At 37.3% G+C, this 18,477-nt stretch overlaps 1 protein-coding gene across 6 annotated transcripts in view; it reads right to left on the reverse strand.

Moving 5' to 3' along the window:
• ARHGAP15 (Rho GTPase activating protein 15) overlaps nucleotides 1-18,477 on the reverse strand; it is a 599,315-nt gene that overhangs the window by 527,698 nt on the left and 53,140 nt on the right. For 4 of the 6 annotated variants that reach the window (XM_029934637.1, XM_029934639.1, XM_029934638.1 and 1 more), the window contains exon 3: nucleotides 2,235-2,303. In XM_029934637.1, coding sequence (XP_029790497.1) covers nucleotides 2,235-2,303 — 69 coding nt within the window. Of the gene's footprint in view, nucleotides 1-1,557; nucleotides 1,597-2,234; nucleotides 2,307-18,477 lie in introns of those variants that run through there. The other 2 variants (XM_029934641.1, XM_029934642.1) reach the window with 1 other exon arrangement.

Consider the following 18,477-nt stretch of genomic DNA (forward strand, 5'->3'; position numbering starts at 1 on the left):
TTTTTTTTATGTTCTTTATTTATTTTTGATACAGAGAGAGACAGAGCATGAGAGAGGGAGAGGCAGAGAGAGAGGGAGACACAGAATGGAAGCAGGCTCCAGGCTCTGAGCTAGCTGTCAGCACAGAGCCTGACGCGAGGCTCGAACCCACAAATGTGAGATCTGACCTGAGCCGAAGTCTGACTTTAACCGACTGAGCCACCCTGGCCCTCCAATATCCATTTTAAAAAGTGACATTTGAATAGAAATTCAAAGCAAATGAAGGAATAAGCCTTCCAAGTTTCTGGGACCCAAATAAATGATTTTGTTCCAGGCAGAGAAAAGAGCTGGTGTAAGAGTCCTGAGAGAGAAGTAAGGAGGTCAGCCTGGCCGGAGGATAATGAATGAGGCGAGGCCAGAGCCATAGCTGAGACCTGTAGCTTCTGGTGAACCCTGGATGTTCTTCAGCTTTTTCCTTGGGAGAAGCTGGAGCCCAGAGAGGAATGAATCAAACAGCAGTGGGCGGGACCCAACTCACATATCAATGAGATCACTCTGGCTGTTGTGTCAAAAATAAAAAGCAGAAAGCAGGGGCAGAAGTGGCACGTTCCTGGGAGGCGATCCCATTCAATCAGGTGAGAGATGACATAGCATTAAGGTGGTGAGGCGGGAACTGATTCTGGATATATTCTGAAAATCGAGCAAACCACTTAACAGACATTTAAGTTTATCTTGTGAGAAAAACAAAGGACACAAGGATGACTTTAAAAGTTGTGACTGAAGCAGCTGGAAGAATGGAGTTAGCATCTAGTAAAATGGAGAAGATTGAAAGAAGCAAGTTTGGGAGAAAATCAGGATTTGTTTAGGATATGTTAAGTTTGAGATATAGGTTAGACATATAAGTGAATATGCCCCAATATGGCTCAGGTCATGATCTTGTTGCTCACAGGTTCAAGCCCTGCATCAGACTCCAGGCTGACACCTCTGAGCCTGGAGCCTGCTTCGGATTCTGTATCTCTCTCTCTCTCTCTTTCTCTCTCTGCTCCTCCCCCCATTCCCACTCTCTCTCCCTCTCTCAAAAATACATAAACATTAAAAAACATATTTAAGCAAAAGCTAAATGGAGTTGGCCCAACAGATCAAGGAGGAGAAAAATTGACAACAATAAAGGTAGACAATTTTTATAAGGACTTTTTATTCTAAAGCAAAGAAAGTAATAGAGCAATGGCAAAATGGAGATGGGAGGTCTAGAACATGCAAAATTAAAGAAAATAAGAGAACTGAACTAGATAAATAAATATTTTTGGTGCTGAGGATGAGAAAGCCCAAAAATAATAAGGATAGGATTGCAGGAAACATCTAGGAATAAAGTCTTCTCAGTGTGGTATCCTATAAGCCATTGGGACTGACTGGCATGTCGGCCAGTGTGAAATCCAGCACAAAGGATAAGCATGGAGAAAAAGAGTGTCATATTTACTGAAACGGAGTCATTAAATAGAAAGAAGTATCAGAACATATCAGGAAGGTTGGGCTTATGTGTTTTTAAGATAGCTCTAATACTTCATTCATGTTACTTACAATGTTTCAGGCATTCTTCTGGTCATTAGGATACAACAACTAAAAAACAGAAACAAAAAAAAATCCCTGCTTTCATGGATTTAGAATCTACTGGTAAGGGATTAATTTTTTTCCTAAAATTTTTGTCAAAATTTGCAGTAGGCTCCAAATAATCTCTGCTTCCTATTATTCACAGCCTGGTGTAGTCCTTTCTCTTTGAGTGTGGACTTGACTTTGTGACTTGACTCTTGATTCAAGAGAACATGGAAAAATTGATGAAATTTCACTACCATGATTAGGTTACAAGAGATTTTGCCTTCTACCTTGATTACAGAATCCCTTGTCTTCTCAGTTTGCATGCTTTGAAGAAGGAAGCTGCGTACTGGCAAAGCCCATGTAGCAAGAAACTGAGAGCAGCCTCTGGACCACATCCCTGAAGGACTGAACCCCTCCAACAGCCATGTGCATGAACAGGAAAGCAGATGGCTTCCCCAGTCAAACCTTCAGATGTGACCCCAATTCTGACTGAAAGTGTGACTGCAATCTTTTGAAAGGACTCTGTCTGCTAAGCCAAGTCCAGATTCCTGACCCACATGAGCAGGAGATAATGTGTCCTGTTTCAAGTTGTTGGGCTTGGAGATCATTTATTCTGTAGCAGCAGATAAATATTACAGTATTGCAGGGAAACAATCACTTACCAATTGTTCCAATGGAGGAATGACGTCTTTCAAGACATGCTGTGAATGATTCCTCCTGTGTCGGGATATCTGCAAAAATATTGACATATGATTGCATTATTTTTCTCAAAAAAGCTTTAAATGATTTAAAGGTGCATATTCTAGTAAAAGTACATAGATATATAACCACATCCAGATTCATTCAAGAAGTCAAAGCAGATACAAAATGGAAAGTAAATGTTTTGGGCATTGACTAATTTGAAAAAAAATGTGTACTTAAAGATGGTGGGCTGCAACAATATCTCCTGTTCCACCTGCTCTTTGTACCGTGTAACCTTGACACTCCTCCTCTCAAGTGGTGGGGTCTATGTTCCTTCGTTTTGAATCTAGCTTTATGCCAAGTTTCAATCAAAACAGTATGGCAGGAGTGACACTACACTATTTAAAATATTAGTGCATAATAAGGTCATGCACTTCCCCCTTGTTCTTTTAGAACCCTCACTATGTTGGGATGAAGCCCAAAACCATCTCACTCAGAGAGAGCACAAGGAGAGGCCTTATAGGTTGTCTGGCAAAGAGACCAGCTGAGGTTTGAGCTCCCAACAGCCAATCACAGGAGTATAGATATCTTCCGATGTTTCCCTCCACCAGGCATTGAGTCACCCCCCGCTCCCACGTTTCAAGTCCTAGTAGAAGCTTCAAACACTGTATAGTAGAAACAGGCTGTTCCTGCTATGTCTTATCTGAATTTTCGACCAGGTTCTATAAGCATTAAAAAAAATCATTGTTTTATACCTCTATATTTCAGGGTGATTTACAAAGCTGTAATAGTAACTGGAACAAAATATTTAATATTGAAACACTTTGTGTTTATGATACGAGCTCAGCTTTTTCAGAGTCAATGTTCTATTAATTTTCATGTCTTCTTCTACAGCTGTATTTAAATACACTATAATAAATAGCTAAGTGTTTTAGGAACAACATTTTATTTTTTTATTTTTTAAAATTTTTTTGGAATATAACACAATTTATTTTTTTAACATATGCAATTATTTTCCATCATTTACAATACAGTAGTTACAATGACACTCCAAACAGAAAAGCAAAGTAAAAAATCAAAACCCCTACTTCTGTTTCATGTAATTAGACTTATACAGAAATTGGAAGGTTAAGTAACAACTAGTTAATCACCTGATTTCACAGCTATCTGAAGTGGCAATCGTTATATAGCAGCTTATCTATGATACATTCAAGATACATGATACAATTTATTTATAAGCACCTGGGCTGTCTCTTATGTCAGCCTTACCACTTCTTCTATGGCCAACCTATGCCTTCCTTTGTCCTATCACTACTAGACTTTGATGGCTATACTGGCCCATCATCCTCTAAATATTCTCTCCTAGTCACTATAGACAGGTTTCCTACAAGACAATGCTTTAAGATGTGTATGTACTGTGAAGGCACAAGAGATGATTTTAGCTAATGAATGTTTTAATTTTAATTATCATTTACACAGTGATAAGGTTTAACAGAAAAACTTATCACATAAAGCCATTTACTACTGGTATGGATACATTTTCCATTAAAATCGAATATAAATGATATAGTAAAGTAAGTAATATGTAGTATACAATAAGGAAAAAAAACCCTAAAAACATAGTAAGTGAATGACTGAAATTTGGGAAAGAAATTTTAATGAGAAGAATTCAGAACAAAACGACCAGTTACTGAGCACATGAAGGGAACTATGGAATCTATGGGATAGACAAGAACTCAAATTGAGAAATGATACAGTGTTATTGTCTGTAAACATGTATTCTATGCTTACTATTTGCCAGGCACAGTTCTAAGTATTTTACATATATTAGCATACTTAATTGTCACTCCTTTTTCATAAATGTAAAAACGCAGACACAGACAGTTTCAGTGACTAAACATCCAGAGCTAATAAAAGGCCTGGGTGATATTTAACCAGGGTCTAAGTGTTTAAGTATTGTACTTTATTGCTTTGCCAGTGATATAATGTATATGCATTAAGGCGTCATTGCATTCTTGGGGAACTACAAGGTTGAGATTTCCTGCATGCGTAAGGGGATATTTCCAAGGTAGAAATTTGAGTCAAACTTGGAAATTTGTACATGTTTACACTGGAAGCTAGAAATCAAGCTTGAAATCTGGTATGAATCATCTTAATTTTCCTTTAGGGAAAGTAATATTGCTTATCATTCCTAAATCAATAAGCTAGCCGATCTATCATTTCAACCAAGTTACGGAGATGCAGAGGAAAAAGAGAACTTTCATCACCTGTCTTTTGCTTTAATGTTCTTCTCAGTTAAGCATTAGGCACAGAAATGTGTTATCATCCCAAATCAGATTACTCGGACTGAGACTTATGATTAGGAAATCTGATTCCAAACCTGCTTAGTTGTGTCACATGGAAATGAAAAAAAAAGGTAAGATATTTCAAGACTGCCATGTTTATGTAATTTAGTTAATTGAAATAATAATTTAAATAACACTTGAGGTCAATCAAAACTTCAGATATAAGTTTGAAGAAAACAAAGGTACTCTTAAGCCATGCATAGTATAAAATAACAGGAAATCTTATAGACTTGTACATGTTTATCTATCAATAGCTTTTTATTAGTAGCTAAAAATTTTGCAAAATTTACAGTGCCCTTCTTGAGAAACATTTCTGCTTAGGACATTAGATGTCCTTATGGACCATTCATTTAGTCAGTAAACATTTCTTGTTTAGTATATAGTAGTTTCTAATAGTAGATGCTCAAAATATACTTGTTTGATGATGTTATAAAATGTAGCTAATGCCAGTATTGCAAAAAGAGTACTTCAATTTGGACCGTCCTAATTTTTTCTCAGAAACTTCAGGACTTTTTAAATGTATCTGATATTTAAAAAAAAAACCTTTTGAATTTTTTAAATAATTCTTTAATGTTTATTTATAATTGAGAGATAGAGAGAGACACAGCATGAACAAGAGGAGAGCAGAGAAAGGGGGAGACACAGAATCCAAAGCAGGTTCCAGGCTCTGAGCTCTAAGCACAGAGCCAGATGTGGGGCTCGAACTCACAAACCACGAGATCATGACCTGAGCCGAAGTCTGATGCCCAACCGACTGAGTCCCCCAGGCACCCACAAAAACCTATGGTTTGTTCTGCAAATAACTTTTGGATACATTTCAGAGTACTAGCAGTGATGGGCTCATTGTTCAATCTGAGATCCTTTTTACTTTTGTGGAAATTCTTTTTTCTTTCTTTTTTTTTTTTTTAGGGTTTATTCATTTTATCAGAGACAGAGAGAGAGACAGAGCATAAGCGGGAGAGGGGCAGAGAGAGAGGGAGCCACAGAATCGGAAGCAGCTCCAGGCTCTGAGCTGTCAGCACAAATCCCAATGCGGGGCTCAAACTTACAGGGCCGTGAATGACATGATGACCTGAGCTGAAGTCAGACCCTCTATCCCCCAAGCCACCCAGGCTTCCCTGTGGGAATTCTTAATTAATCATTAAATTTGGAAAGCTTGAAGAACAATAATAATATCAGTAGCTTGAAACCTTATTTTAAGACATTATTTTTTTCTGTGAGTTACAGAAGCATTTCTTCTGAGGAAGGCCAAAAATACAGTTTTTATGCATGTTTGCTTTCTTTTTTGTTTCCAAATATTCTGAAATAGTACACAGATCCTTCCTCTAAACGTAAGTGGACATGTATGTATATATACTACATATTTATTTAAGTGTCCATAGCCTGATTTTGTACTGGTTTTTATACTCTTATATTATGAAACGTTGTTTTCAATATTATTTTCCAATTCACATTTGAGAATTTTATGAATTGCTACTTTGCAATTTATTTCCAGTATTCTGTAAAAATAAAAGTATATCTGGCCTATTTACTAAGAATGTTACATCAGGGGTGCCTGGGTGTCTCAGTCGCTTGAGCATCTGACTTGAGCTCAGGTCGTGATCTCAAAGCTGGTGAGTTCCAGCCCCACATCAGGCTCTGTGCTGACAGCTCAGAGCCTGGAGCCTGCTTCCCATTCTGTCTCCCTTTCTCTCTGCCCCTCCCCACTTGTGTTTTCTCTCTCTCTCTCTCTCTCTCTCTCCCCCTCCCTCTCTCTCTTTCTCAAAAGCAAATAAATAAACTTTAAAACAAGAAGGTTACTTCACAGTTTCTTTTGAAGCAGGCTTGATTGTGTCTTAACTATGTTCTATCACAGTATTCTGCATCTTAAATAACTAAAGTTTAACAAGGGCCTGAGCTGTTGGCAGTCCCTCCTGTGAAGACAAGAAAAAGTGAGGCCTTATCTTTTTACAATGACGTCATCCTCCTATTGATTTACAACCAACGTTCAGTAAATAGAAATGATTTCTAGCTACCATTGAAAAAATCTTGAAATACAAACAATGTCTGACCTGGATTTTTTGGAACCCCATATCAGATGAATATATTACCGAACTACTTTTAAATCAGATCTATGAGTTTCTCTTTGCTTCCACCTACCCGTCTCCCCACTCCTCTGCCCCTTCTCAGGTACGTTAGCTTCATAACCGTGTAAAGAAAAGTGAAAGAAAACAGTCCTGAGGGTGTGCAATGCATATTTTTCTTTAAATTTCTTTTTTTTCTTACTATATAAATCATAATTAAGTTTTCCAGATACATTTTCCGCCAAAAAGAAAAATTAAAAAGTCATTTTTTGGAAGTGTCTTCATTTTTCCCCCCTTCCATTTCTTCTTCATTCTAATCTATTTAAAGAATATGAAACTGATGGGTGGGACTAGTACTTGGTATGAAGTAAAAATAACAGAATTTGGGCATATTATTTTCCTGTACAGGAAAGTCTACTATGAAAGTTATACATAAACATGAAACATTCCACATAGCTCTGATTTTAAATAGATTACCATTTTTGATGAACGTTTATATCTCGTGGCTTAGAGTTGAAATAAAAATCACTTGAATAAAAGCATTAGTTTGTTCCAGCATTTTCCCAGACATGTACATTTTCTGAGGCATACCTCCCATTAGCAAGCTCCCTGGATACTTGGATTAAAAAACAGAAATAAATCTGTGGTCAAGTTTAGTTGTTATCTTCACAGTTTCTCAAAAGTTAACCGCCCCCCCCCCCCCCGACAGCTTCAGTATAACCCAAATCTTATGTTCAAATCTTCATTTGTTTTGCCACATTCTTTTTCTTAAAGCTATTACAATCAGAAATTAAGAAAAGTTCATGAAACTTTCTTTTGGGGGGGCATGTAGAAATGCAGCCAGTATTTCTTACACTCACACAATTTAGTTGTTTAGATTTAATAAACATCACCTTAACTGATGGCTGTATTTTTTAAATCATGTGTATGTGGGAGGTAACTTCTTTGGGCAGGAAAAAAAAGATACTTTATGAAGATATTATCTTATCATGCATTTAATCTTCTAATTTTACCCATTAGTGGACACATGCCAACTCACACATGTAAAATCATAATTACTTATCCACTAACTATATGGATCTTTCATAGTCTTAAGAGAAAGTAATGACATTAGCCACAGATAAACCAATTTCTTTTGTTTCACTCCTTTTTAATGTACCACAGGTATATTACTTCACATTTAAGATTGCCTTCTCCCTCGGCCCGTGAGATCATTCAGTTGCCATCATGGGCACCCCTAAGCACATGTCCGTTTTTGTTTGTTTGCCTCCTCCATAAGCCTCTTTTGCTGTATCTTGTCAGTCAGAAGTCTGACACTGTCTCTTATCTCTTTTATCCCCTGCAGAAAATAAAAGGGAAAGATTCAAAAACACTATGGAGGACATATTCAAGTTTTTCAGGTTTGTTGTTTGTTTTTTGTTTGTTTGTTTTTTGTTTGTTTGTTGAATATTCTTTGGTTAGCATCTGGACCATCTGTGGTGTTCACCAGCCTTTCAATCTAGGGGAGTTAAATTCAGCTTCGGCCCCATTTCATTATCTTCCAGATAGCCAAGGAGAAGCACCTGCTGGACTGATTTCACCTCTTAATATTTCTCCCTTGCTTTATTCAGCCCCAAACACATGTTCCGGCAAGAAGAAAATCAAACTACCTCACGCCTTCCTGTTGAAATAAAAAGTAGTTATATAAAGTGCACACAGCCTTATTTGTTGCTAAATACTGTTCCTTTAGTCCTCTCATTTTTTTTTCATGCTTTCAATAGAATGTTTGTCTCCAAGATTTTTTTGATTAAGAAGTGTCACTCACGGGACCTTGGACACACTACTATTTTAACCTTTTAAAACATGCTCTTGAGATAAAAATGGCAGAACCAAGAAATACAGTTATACCTGAATATAATTTTCTACATTTTTTCACGATGAATATATTTATGTGTTGTCTTAGTTTTTAGTTTACTTTTTCTCTGTAGGTTCACTCGTATTTAGACATGAATTTCCAAATTGATAGGAGAAACTATGTACTAAAATAGACACATAAACATTTTATTCTACTCATAACACTATCATTGGTATTAAATCTAAGGCATTGTCTACTTCCTTAGAGCCACAGCTATAAAGTTACTATTGTTAGCACATAATATAGCTTACTTACTACCTCCTTTACTCTTCACAACAGAGCTATTACTCCATTGATAAAGAATAAAAATAATAGAACACTTGGGTCAAACTGACATTCTCTTCACAACTGCAAATCATATGTTATCTTTTAAATAAAAAGATTCAAGACAGCAGAAAACAGTACCAGGAAAACTATCTCATAAACACCTCAAAACAAAGGAAAATAGTAAACAAAGAATTACTGAGGCCCCAATTGTCAAAACAGTCTCTGTAGTGTCACCAAATGATAAACAAATCATTGTCAAATCACCGTTTGACTAAATTAGGCAGAAACAACCTATATCTAACTTTATGATATTTAATGGTCCAAAAACTCAGAACAAATTAGAATCAAGTTTTATTTTCATTTTTAGACTTAACATCTCTTTCCTTGCCCTGAAATGCTTAAGTTGAAATATTGAGTTTACTTCTTACTTTTCCAGGTTTATGTTCAATACCTGAAGAAGAGGTTCTGTCATTTGGAAAGAAATCCACAACACGTGGTTTGATCTAGGAAGAGTAAAGCGTGACAAGGATATTTACTCACACTTAGATTTCTATAGTCCACTGACACCTTTCCTCAGACATCATTATTTCTTAATGCAAAGCTGGGACCTGTACTCACTCACTGAACAAACTCTGCCTGTGTGTAAAGGTCACTTCCACAAACACTGCGAGAGGCAAAGCTTTTCATAACTGTACCATTCTTTCAGGACTTAACAGATTTTTGGTCAAATATTTAAAACACGCACATGAAGACTCTCGGAGCTTCAGGCGATATCTAATGATTGTATCTTTCCAGTTTCCTTTCTTTATGTATTCTTTGAGGTTTTCAGAGACCCCAAACTCACCTTCTGCTGCCGAAAAAGCAGATATAGTTCTGAAGGTTAATCCAACTCAGCAGGATTGAAGGATGGCACTTTTCCTTGGTCGTAAGTACGTTGGCTCAGGCCAGACAGCTGTTAGGACATTCTCCTCTGGGAATCGTGCCCTCAACACCCACCGTTGATGCACATACATGGTCTACTGGCTGCCGACTTCCGTGCCCATCTGCTCAAATGGCATGGTGCCCACTCACAAGTTGGCTGGATCCTTGCCCTTAGTGTGTAGATGCCAGGCAATGATGGGTTTAGATGGGCAGCCTGCATAATACTACAAGTGACAATTTTTTCTTTCTCTCTATAATATCTGTCCTCTGTGCCTTCTCTGAAAGTGAAACTCGTGTTTCTCCACCTTTGATTGTACCCGCAGACACGCATAGCCGTCTGCAGGTCCATGTACAAATGTACCCAACCTACCACCACGAGTAAGATGAAGGGGAGGAAAGGATCCACAGAGCCCCAGATGACAAGTTCTAACACCGAAATGGGTTGGATTGTGAAAATCCCGACCACCTGGAGTCTGTCAGAAGAAATTTAGCATGGGTGTAAGTACAGCAGACCTCTCACAGACAGCAATGGCACCAGGAAATAGTTTAAGTTAGAGCACTTTTTGCCTGTCACAGCCCCAGCACAAATTACTTGCCTTGCACTGAAAAGGCACATACAACAGTAAATGAAATAAACCACGCAAAAAGAACAAGCCTAACGAGAACGCGATTTATATGCTCAGTGGGGGCAAGGGTGCAAGCTATGATCTTCAGACCTCAGAAATAACCCTGACCGGAGGTCCTAATGGAAAGAAAAAGAAACAAAAATAGCATCTCTCTTTCCGATCTACAGCAAACCCATAGAGAGGAATAGATTGGCATAGGAGGTTGTGACTTTAATGATCCAAAGCATATGAATGCTTGTTAGCAGACAGCAGACAGACATAAGTAAGAACAACAGTAATGGCTGCCTCTGCATGCTGGCCTACGGCACTCACACCAATCCGGCAGCCTTGGAGAGCAGTGCCCGGAGGCCTGTTAAAGCCATGCTTTCCTCGTGTGTTTATTTAAGGGTGATTGAATTCAGGGTGTTGTCAGTCTGCCTTGGAGAATGGTTATCCAATGTGTAGGCATGATCTTTCTCCCGGAATATGCTCTGTTGAGTGAGTTAGTTACGTGTGACTACTTGCTCTGTCCTAGTCTTTATACAGTGCCAAAATCCTCCAGTCCAAGTTCCAAAGGAACAGGGCCTAAAAACTTTTGGCTCCAGAATCAAATTAGGCTTCTCTGCTTCCCTAGCCAGAAATGCATAAATACCCAATGGCCAAAACCAAAGAATTTGACATTGTGGAATGAATAGAGCTGTCATATACCACTAAAGTGTGGAAATATCTACTGTTTGAAGTCAAGACTAGTTCAACATCTTCAGTAATCAGAACGGACTTCTTTGGACACCTTCATGGGTTCGTCTGGCTTTTGAGTGAGAATGTTTCTGGCAGGCTACCGTTTCCAGATATCAGAAATGCAAGAACATACGGTTTATAAGAGAAAAGCTGCCATTTTTTGCATCAAAAAAATTTTCAAAGGCAGCACATTTTCAGAAAAGACAAACCTCTCATCCTGTTTTCCTGATTGACCTTCAAGTTAGCACCGCTTGCTTCGATGTATGTACTTTAAGAAGAACTAATCAAAGAAGAGTAAGTTGGTATACTTTGAAAAAAAAATATTTATGTGAAACTCAACTTGGAATTGTGGGGGGGAGTTTCTGGTAAAAATAGACAATAGGTGTAATCACCTAAGCCTCCTCAAGAATATTCCTATGCTGTAACTGTCAGAGTTCCCAGAGCAAATCATTTTCCTCATGATTTATCATGCCTTGAGGGTATAACAGTAAGAATTACATACTACTAATTTATTGAAAATGAAGAAAAGCAGATGTCCTGTCTAGGGAATACTGAGGGTAAGGATTATGTTTTACTCATCTTTAAATCCACCTAATTTAGCACAGTGAGGAATACATATTATAGGATTGGTCTTTCCAAACTTTATACCGCACCTCTTTAAACATGTGACCTATTATTTTATCCCATTCACCAAAACCTTCAATAACCTATAATGTCCTCTTCTAAAGTATCTCTTTGGAAACATATTCATCATTCTCTTCAAAAGTTAGTGGTTTTTCCAGATAAACTCTTATAATTTCTCATAGGAGATTTACCATCTTGTCTTACTGAAATAAGGTCAAATTTTCAAAATGATCCCTTTTTACTATCTACAGTTGCAATAACTGATACTGGTGGATGACAGTTCATTGATCTTTGTAGTATATATAATGCTTGGGGCTCAGGCTCCTCTTCTAGAGGGGAAAAACTGAGAAGCTTTAGATAGATACTAATGAGTCTAGATATAGACATATTTCTGCTTTTAAATAGCATTACATAATCATGTAGATTGTTATTCTGAACAGCTCTATGTCCTGCGGTCACTTACTTTATCTCCTGGCACCTCTATTCCCTCAAATGTAAAACATGGCATAGCATAGTACTTATTCCTTATAGGATCACATTAGGAATGAAAGTGTTAATACAGATCCAGCTTCAGTCACATGGAAAGTCCTCATCATTATAAATTCCCCTATATCAATTGTATCATTCCTCTTCCAGTAGCAAATATATTCTGGTAAGTAGGTAATTAATATTAACCCATTGTATTCCTAAAATCTTCAATGATTCTAGAGTGCTTGGGTGACTCAGTTGTTGAGCATCTGACTCTTGATTTTGGTTATGTTTCCAATGTCACAGGATTGAGCCCCACATTAGGCATTGGAAAATAAAAACCTAAATGAGAATAATTGACATAATTTTTAGAGGATATGAATAATAAATGTGTCAGGAAATAGTAGGAAGAATAGGGATAAATCATAAAAAAGAAGAAATAAGAAAATTATCTAGCATGGTCAACATCTGGCATATGGAAAATCTAAAAAGGAAAAAGGAATAAATGCATGGTAAGAACTTTTAAAATAAAGTATAAGAGAATGTCCCAGAATTTTATGATATGAGATTTTGATTGAAAGAGACTACCAAGTACCTAGTGTGTAATAAATTAAGAAGTAGGTCATGCAATTTTATAGAAGTAGAAAGAATGAGAGAAAGATCATAGATCCCATATAAAAGTATGGGAATCAGAATGGTGATGGACTTTTCTAAAACTGACCAGAGTCTAGAAGTATAAAACTTAAGAAGGAAATATTATCAACCCAGAATCATGTGGCCTATTAAACTATCAATCAACAGAATGGAGTAAGAACATCTCCAGGTATAGAAAGACTCAAAGCATTTATTTCCACTACATTATTTTTGAGAATTTACTGAGGAAAATAGCAAAATGAAGCATTTGACCAAGGGAAAAAAGCCTTCAAAAACAAGATGTATAGACACAGGAACAATGGGGCACAATGAGAAGTCACATGTTCACAGATGTGGGTCTGGTCAGTGGAGACTTCAATCTAAATTGAAGCAAGATAAAGATCAATGCAAAGAAGATTAAAAAAAGAAACAAAGAAAGAAAATAAACAAGGGGGAATATGATTTCATGGTTCAGTGTTTGAGATAAAGGAGTTTCACAGATTGCTGGCGTCTTTGGGAAAATTAGCTATACATGTGACAAAATACAAGCAAATTAAATGAAGGCGATCACTAACTCCACAAAGGAAAGTAGGATCCAAAGGAATGATGCTTATATAACAATTCTTGGCTCAACTACCAATATTTCGAAAAACACAATAATGGCAACTAGTAATTGATTTTAAAAATTGTGATAGAGCTATAATGGATAAAACTGAAAGAAGGGAAGGTATGGAGGGAGTGTAAGAGAGCTAATATTAAACTATCATATCAGAAAATAAATGCATAATACCTAAAATAGATAAATCAGGAAAAATATGTGTATATATACATATATGTGTATATATACACATATACATATATATATACATATATATATAGTGTTGAAAATGTGAAGGTTAAGATAATAAGAATCAATAACCATGACAAAACACTAAAACTGTTGAAGGCAATTGCCTCTACAAAGTGGAATCAATGAGTAAAAGAGAAGCCAGAGGAATGTTATGTTTAGTCAAAAGCTTTGTAGACTAATGTCTTAAATTCATGTAGAATCTTGAAAAGGAATAATAACTGATTTCAAGTTAAGTGTAACGTATCATTTAAAAATTAAAATTTTCTAAGGGGTATTGGGGGGTCTCAGTCAGTTGAGCATCTGACATTGGCTCAGGTCGTGATCTCGTGGTCTGTGGGTTCGAGCCCCGTGTAGGGCTATGCACTGACAGCTTGAAGCCTGGAGCCTGCCTTCGATTTTGTGTCTCCCTCTCTCTCTGTGCCTCCCCTGCTCACACTCTGTCCCTCTCACTCTCAAAAGTAAACATTAAAAAATTAATAAAAATATTAATAAAATTTTCTTCAAATAGCCTTGAGAGAGAGAGAAAGGGAGGAGGCAATTACACCTAATTGGATAAATGCCCAACCAGGACCCTCACCAATCAATTTATACCACAAGAAAGTCACACTTACCTATCAGATCCTGTATGCAAGTGACATACAAAAACAATTATAAGTCTGATTCAGCAGGGAGAAATTCTGACAGCATCACAATGGTAAGAATCAGTGGATTCAAGCCCTGCATTTACCATTAGACTGTGTGATTTAGGGCAAGTCCTTTAACCTTTCTGTATCTAAGTTTCTTCATCTACAAAATACATAATATATCTCTCATGGGGTTAGGAGATGATTCAATACTGCTAACATGCTGACAATAGCACTTGGTACATAGTAAATGCTCAGTAAACGTTCATTGTTCTTATTATTAGAAGAACTCCTGAATTCTGAATGCTAACTAACATAAGCCCTTTGAAAGTAAAGGCATCACTGAGCTTTTTACGGTTTCCAGTTGACAATTTACGCTGTAATGCGCTCACAAAGGGCAGTGAAATTATCAGGATCAAAAGGAGAAAGCAAGAGGAAGTGGGGATCCTACCCCCTCTCCTATCCCCTCTAGTCTGGCTTCCTCTTGTCCTGTGAAAGCATTTTATGCAGACGAATGAGTCTTCCCAAACCAATAGCCAAGGAATAAAATGCTTAGGTGTATACTTAGCACCACACTAGAAAGAAACATTTGTGCTATTGTTTAACCAGATGTTAATCTTTCTGGACATTAAGTAGAAGAAACTGGAAAATCATCTCTTGGTTCTTATTAGTAGGTGAGGTGCTAGCAATTCCCTGATTCTGTGACGTCCACAGAAAGCTTTTCATGTTTGTGCCTTTTACAGACATCTGCAAAGAAAAAGAGAAAGCCTCTTTGACTAGTCACCTACTCAAAACCTTTTCATTTTCAAATCAAGGGAAGCTGCCAAAATTGTATTAATTTTTAAAAAATAACTCTCTCAGTAATGCTCCCCTTGGATGAATAAAGAGGGAGTCTAATTCGGAGCCCATTTTTTATCCTCCATTGTGTACACATCACAATGTATGAGTTAGCTCATTAGTGCTCTCGGCAAGGGCCATCATTTTTAAATGATCAAAGTGTTTGTTTGGGGAGAAATCAGTCACATAGAGTAATGGTTCCCAAAATGTGATCCTGAGCATTTAGAGGAGAGTCCTCTGTGGTTCATTTAGGAGATATTTTAAGGGAACTGTGAAGGCTAATAAAATATAGGTCCAAGTGGGAATGGTTTGAAGATAAAGGGACATAGAATGGTCATTATATTGATTTGGGGACAGGGATCTGAAATCAGTGGCAGTTAAAAAAATGAGACATAACAAATGTAAATCATCATGCATAAAACAGGTGCAAAGTAAACCCAGGAACTGATGGTTTAGGTCATACGCTAAAAGGAAATTTTTATTATAGATTCAAATTTTGTAATATAACTCTTAAAAAACTATATATGGATAAACGTTAAAACAGAACACCCTAACTTAATAATCATTCAAATACAATCTTTCATAGAGCAAAAGGCAAATTCTTGCTCCATAGAAGTAGAAATGATTTAAATATGGATTGCTAAGTTTTAATCACTAAACAAATAAAATATGTTTTTGTTTGTATTTCATGTTTTCAAGTTTCCCTGGTAATTTGTGGCATTACTGCTGATTTGATTTTCCTCATCTAGCCATAGTGAAAGACACACTCAAGTCAAACAATAATAAAAAAAAGTTGAGAGTTATTTTTGAAATTTTGGCCTCGAGCTCTATAGAAACTTAATGGCAAATTTCCTGAAGAAATATAAAAAGTATTCATCAAATATCCTTTGGAGCACCTTGGTGGCTCAGTCGCTTGAGTGTGCAACTTCAGCTCAGGTCATGATCTTGCAGTTTGTGAGTTTGAGCCCTGCGTCAGGCTCTCTGCAGATAGCTCAGAGCCTGGAGCCTGCTTCAGATTCTCTGTCTCTATCTCTCTCTGCCCTTTCCCCACCTGCACTCTGTCTTTCTCTGAAAAATAAATAATCATTAAAAAATTAAATATGCTTTATAGGAGTTTGGTTGTGGGATATTAGACACATTGCAGAGACCTATGGGACATTAATTTAGGAGTCTCTGTTGAAAGAAGAAAAGGAATAAGGTGGGGATTGGAAAGTGTGGTGAAGTGAATTAATTTGGGGTTGAAAAATTTTTTAATATACATTTCATACCTTTCTTCTAATTTGGGGAGAGAATACATTTTCTTTTAACATTATGAACATCACTTAAAATTTCTGCTTCAGGTTTTATAAAGCCCTTATGATACTGATAAAGGCTATGTAGATTTCCTACAATAGCAATTGGTAATGGAGATTTACAGTGTATGGGGAAGCAGGTAAAATTCATCCAAATCATAAAAAAGGGTATTTCTCAAAAAAGAATCTCAATTCTTTCTGGAACTCCAAACATAGCTGTAGACACACACCTATGAGTGACAACTACTAATTTGCAGTGATTATAGGCTCTGGCAGCACTCCTAGAAGATATTACATAATCTAAAGCAGAGTGTATTTAAAAAAACGTCTTCCATGTAATTATGACCTGCTCCCATCCTGTTCCTTAATTAAAGAAAGAACCAAAAATTTAAAGCAAGGAAAAATACCCAAAAAAGTTCAAAGTACATGAGCTTCAATCTACCTCAGTAGTTAAAAACAATGGAGCAAAGAAAGCCCCAATAAGCATAAAGTGTTAAAAAGAGAGGAAACATTTCTGTTTTAAGATAGAGACTCTATGGAGCTCAGGCTGGTAACCGCACAAAACAGCACAATACTTGGAATCTAGCAGGCATAGAAAAGATGTTGTTCAATACTAAAGTATCAAGAAGAATATTTTATTTTATGTCTCAAAGTGGTCTCATATAGATTATCCCATTTCCTAGGGTGTCTGGGTGGCTCAGCTGGCTAAGCGTGTGACTCTTGATTTAGGCTCAAGTCATGATTTCACTGTTTGTGAGATCAAGCCCTGCCTCAGGCTCTGTACCCGATAGTGTGGGTCTTTCTCTGTTTCCCTCTCTTTGTGCTCTCCCCTGTTCTCTCTCTCTCCCTCAAAAATAAAGAAATAAATATTTTTTTAAAAATGCAGTAATACTGGAGTGCCTGGATGACTCAGTCGGTTGAGCGTCTGACTTTGGCTGAGGTCATGATCTCACGGTTCGAGGGTTTCAGCCCTGCATTGGGCTCTGTGCTGACAGCTCAGAGCCTGGAGCCTGCTTCAGATTCTGTGTCTCCCTCTCTTTCTGCCCCTGCTCCACTCATGCTCCGTCTCTCTGTCTCACTAATAAATAAAAACATAAAAAAATATTTTCTAAGAACGAAATTTCATTCATATAAAATGGTCACATTTATTTGATGTGAGGAAAGATAAGGAAATCAAGCTATAGTTTAATTGAGTCTGTCTGGGGTGGTTTTTTAAAATGCTTTAATGTTTATTCAATTTTGAGAGAGAAAGAAGAAGAGAGACAGAGCCCAGGTGAGGGACAGAAAGAGGAGAAACAGAATCTGAAGTAGGCTCCAGGCTCCGAGCTGTCAGCACAGAGCCTGATGTGGGGCTCCAACCTACAAACTGCAAGACCATGACCTGAGCCAAAGTCAGGCACCCAATCAGCTGATCCACCCAGGCGCCCCTCTCTGGGGTGATTTCTATAAACAAACCATTGTTGAATCCTAGAAAGGCCAAGTAGAATTACTATTATAATGTATATATTTATGTTTTACTTAGACCCAAAATATCATTTGATCTACAAAATCAGCCTCTTGAACAGGTATCATTGATTACTAAACTGAGGCACAAAGATATTAAGTAACTACATATTAGCTAGCTAGTCATCTGATCCTTTACCCATGCACAATGTTTCCTTGAGGTCACAGAGAGCAACTGCTGCTCTTTTACCATTGGACTATTGAATCCCAAAATGTCAGGGAGATGTATGGAAGGGCATCTGGATCAAGAAAACAGTAGTCCTGCCTTATTCAAGCAAAGTCATCAGAGAGAATATCCAAGTAAGCAACAGAGTTAAATAAGTTTGTCCAGCTGGCTATCCCTTTACTGGCCACGCGGTGCTGTCCAATATTTTGAGGTCCTATTTATACAGATGGACTTTCAGTTGATGCTAAAGGCACTTGTCCTTCAGACGTTTTCCTCACTAAAAATCTTGCCTTCCCGTGAGTGTATGCAACCCTTCACCCTGTCGAATGCTATTCTTTGCAACTCAGCTCACACGATATACTTCAAAATATAAGCAAGCAGAGCAACAAGCTGCA

This window comes from Suricata suricatta, chromosome 3 (assembly GCF_006229205.1).
Source record: "Suricata suricatta isolate VVHF042 chromosome 3, meerkat_22Aug2017_6uvM2_HiC, whole genome shotgun sequence".
NCBI lineage: Eukaryota > Metazoa > Chordata > Mammalia > Carnivora > Herpestidae > Suricata > Suricata suricatta.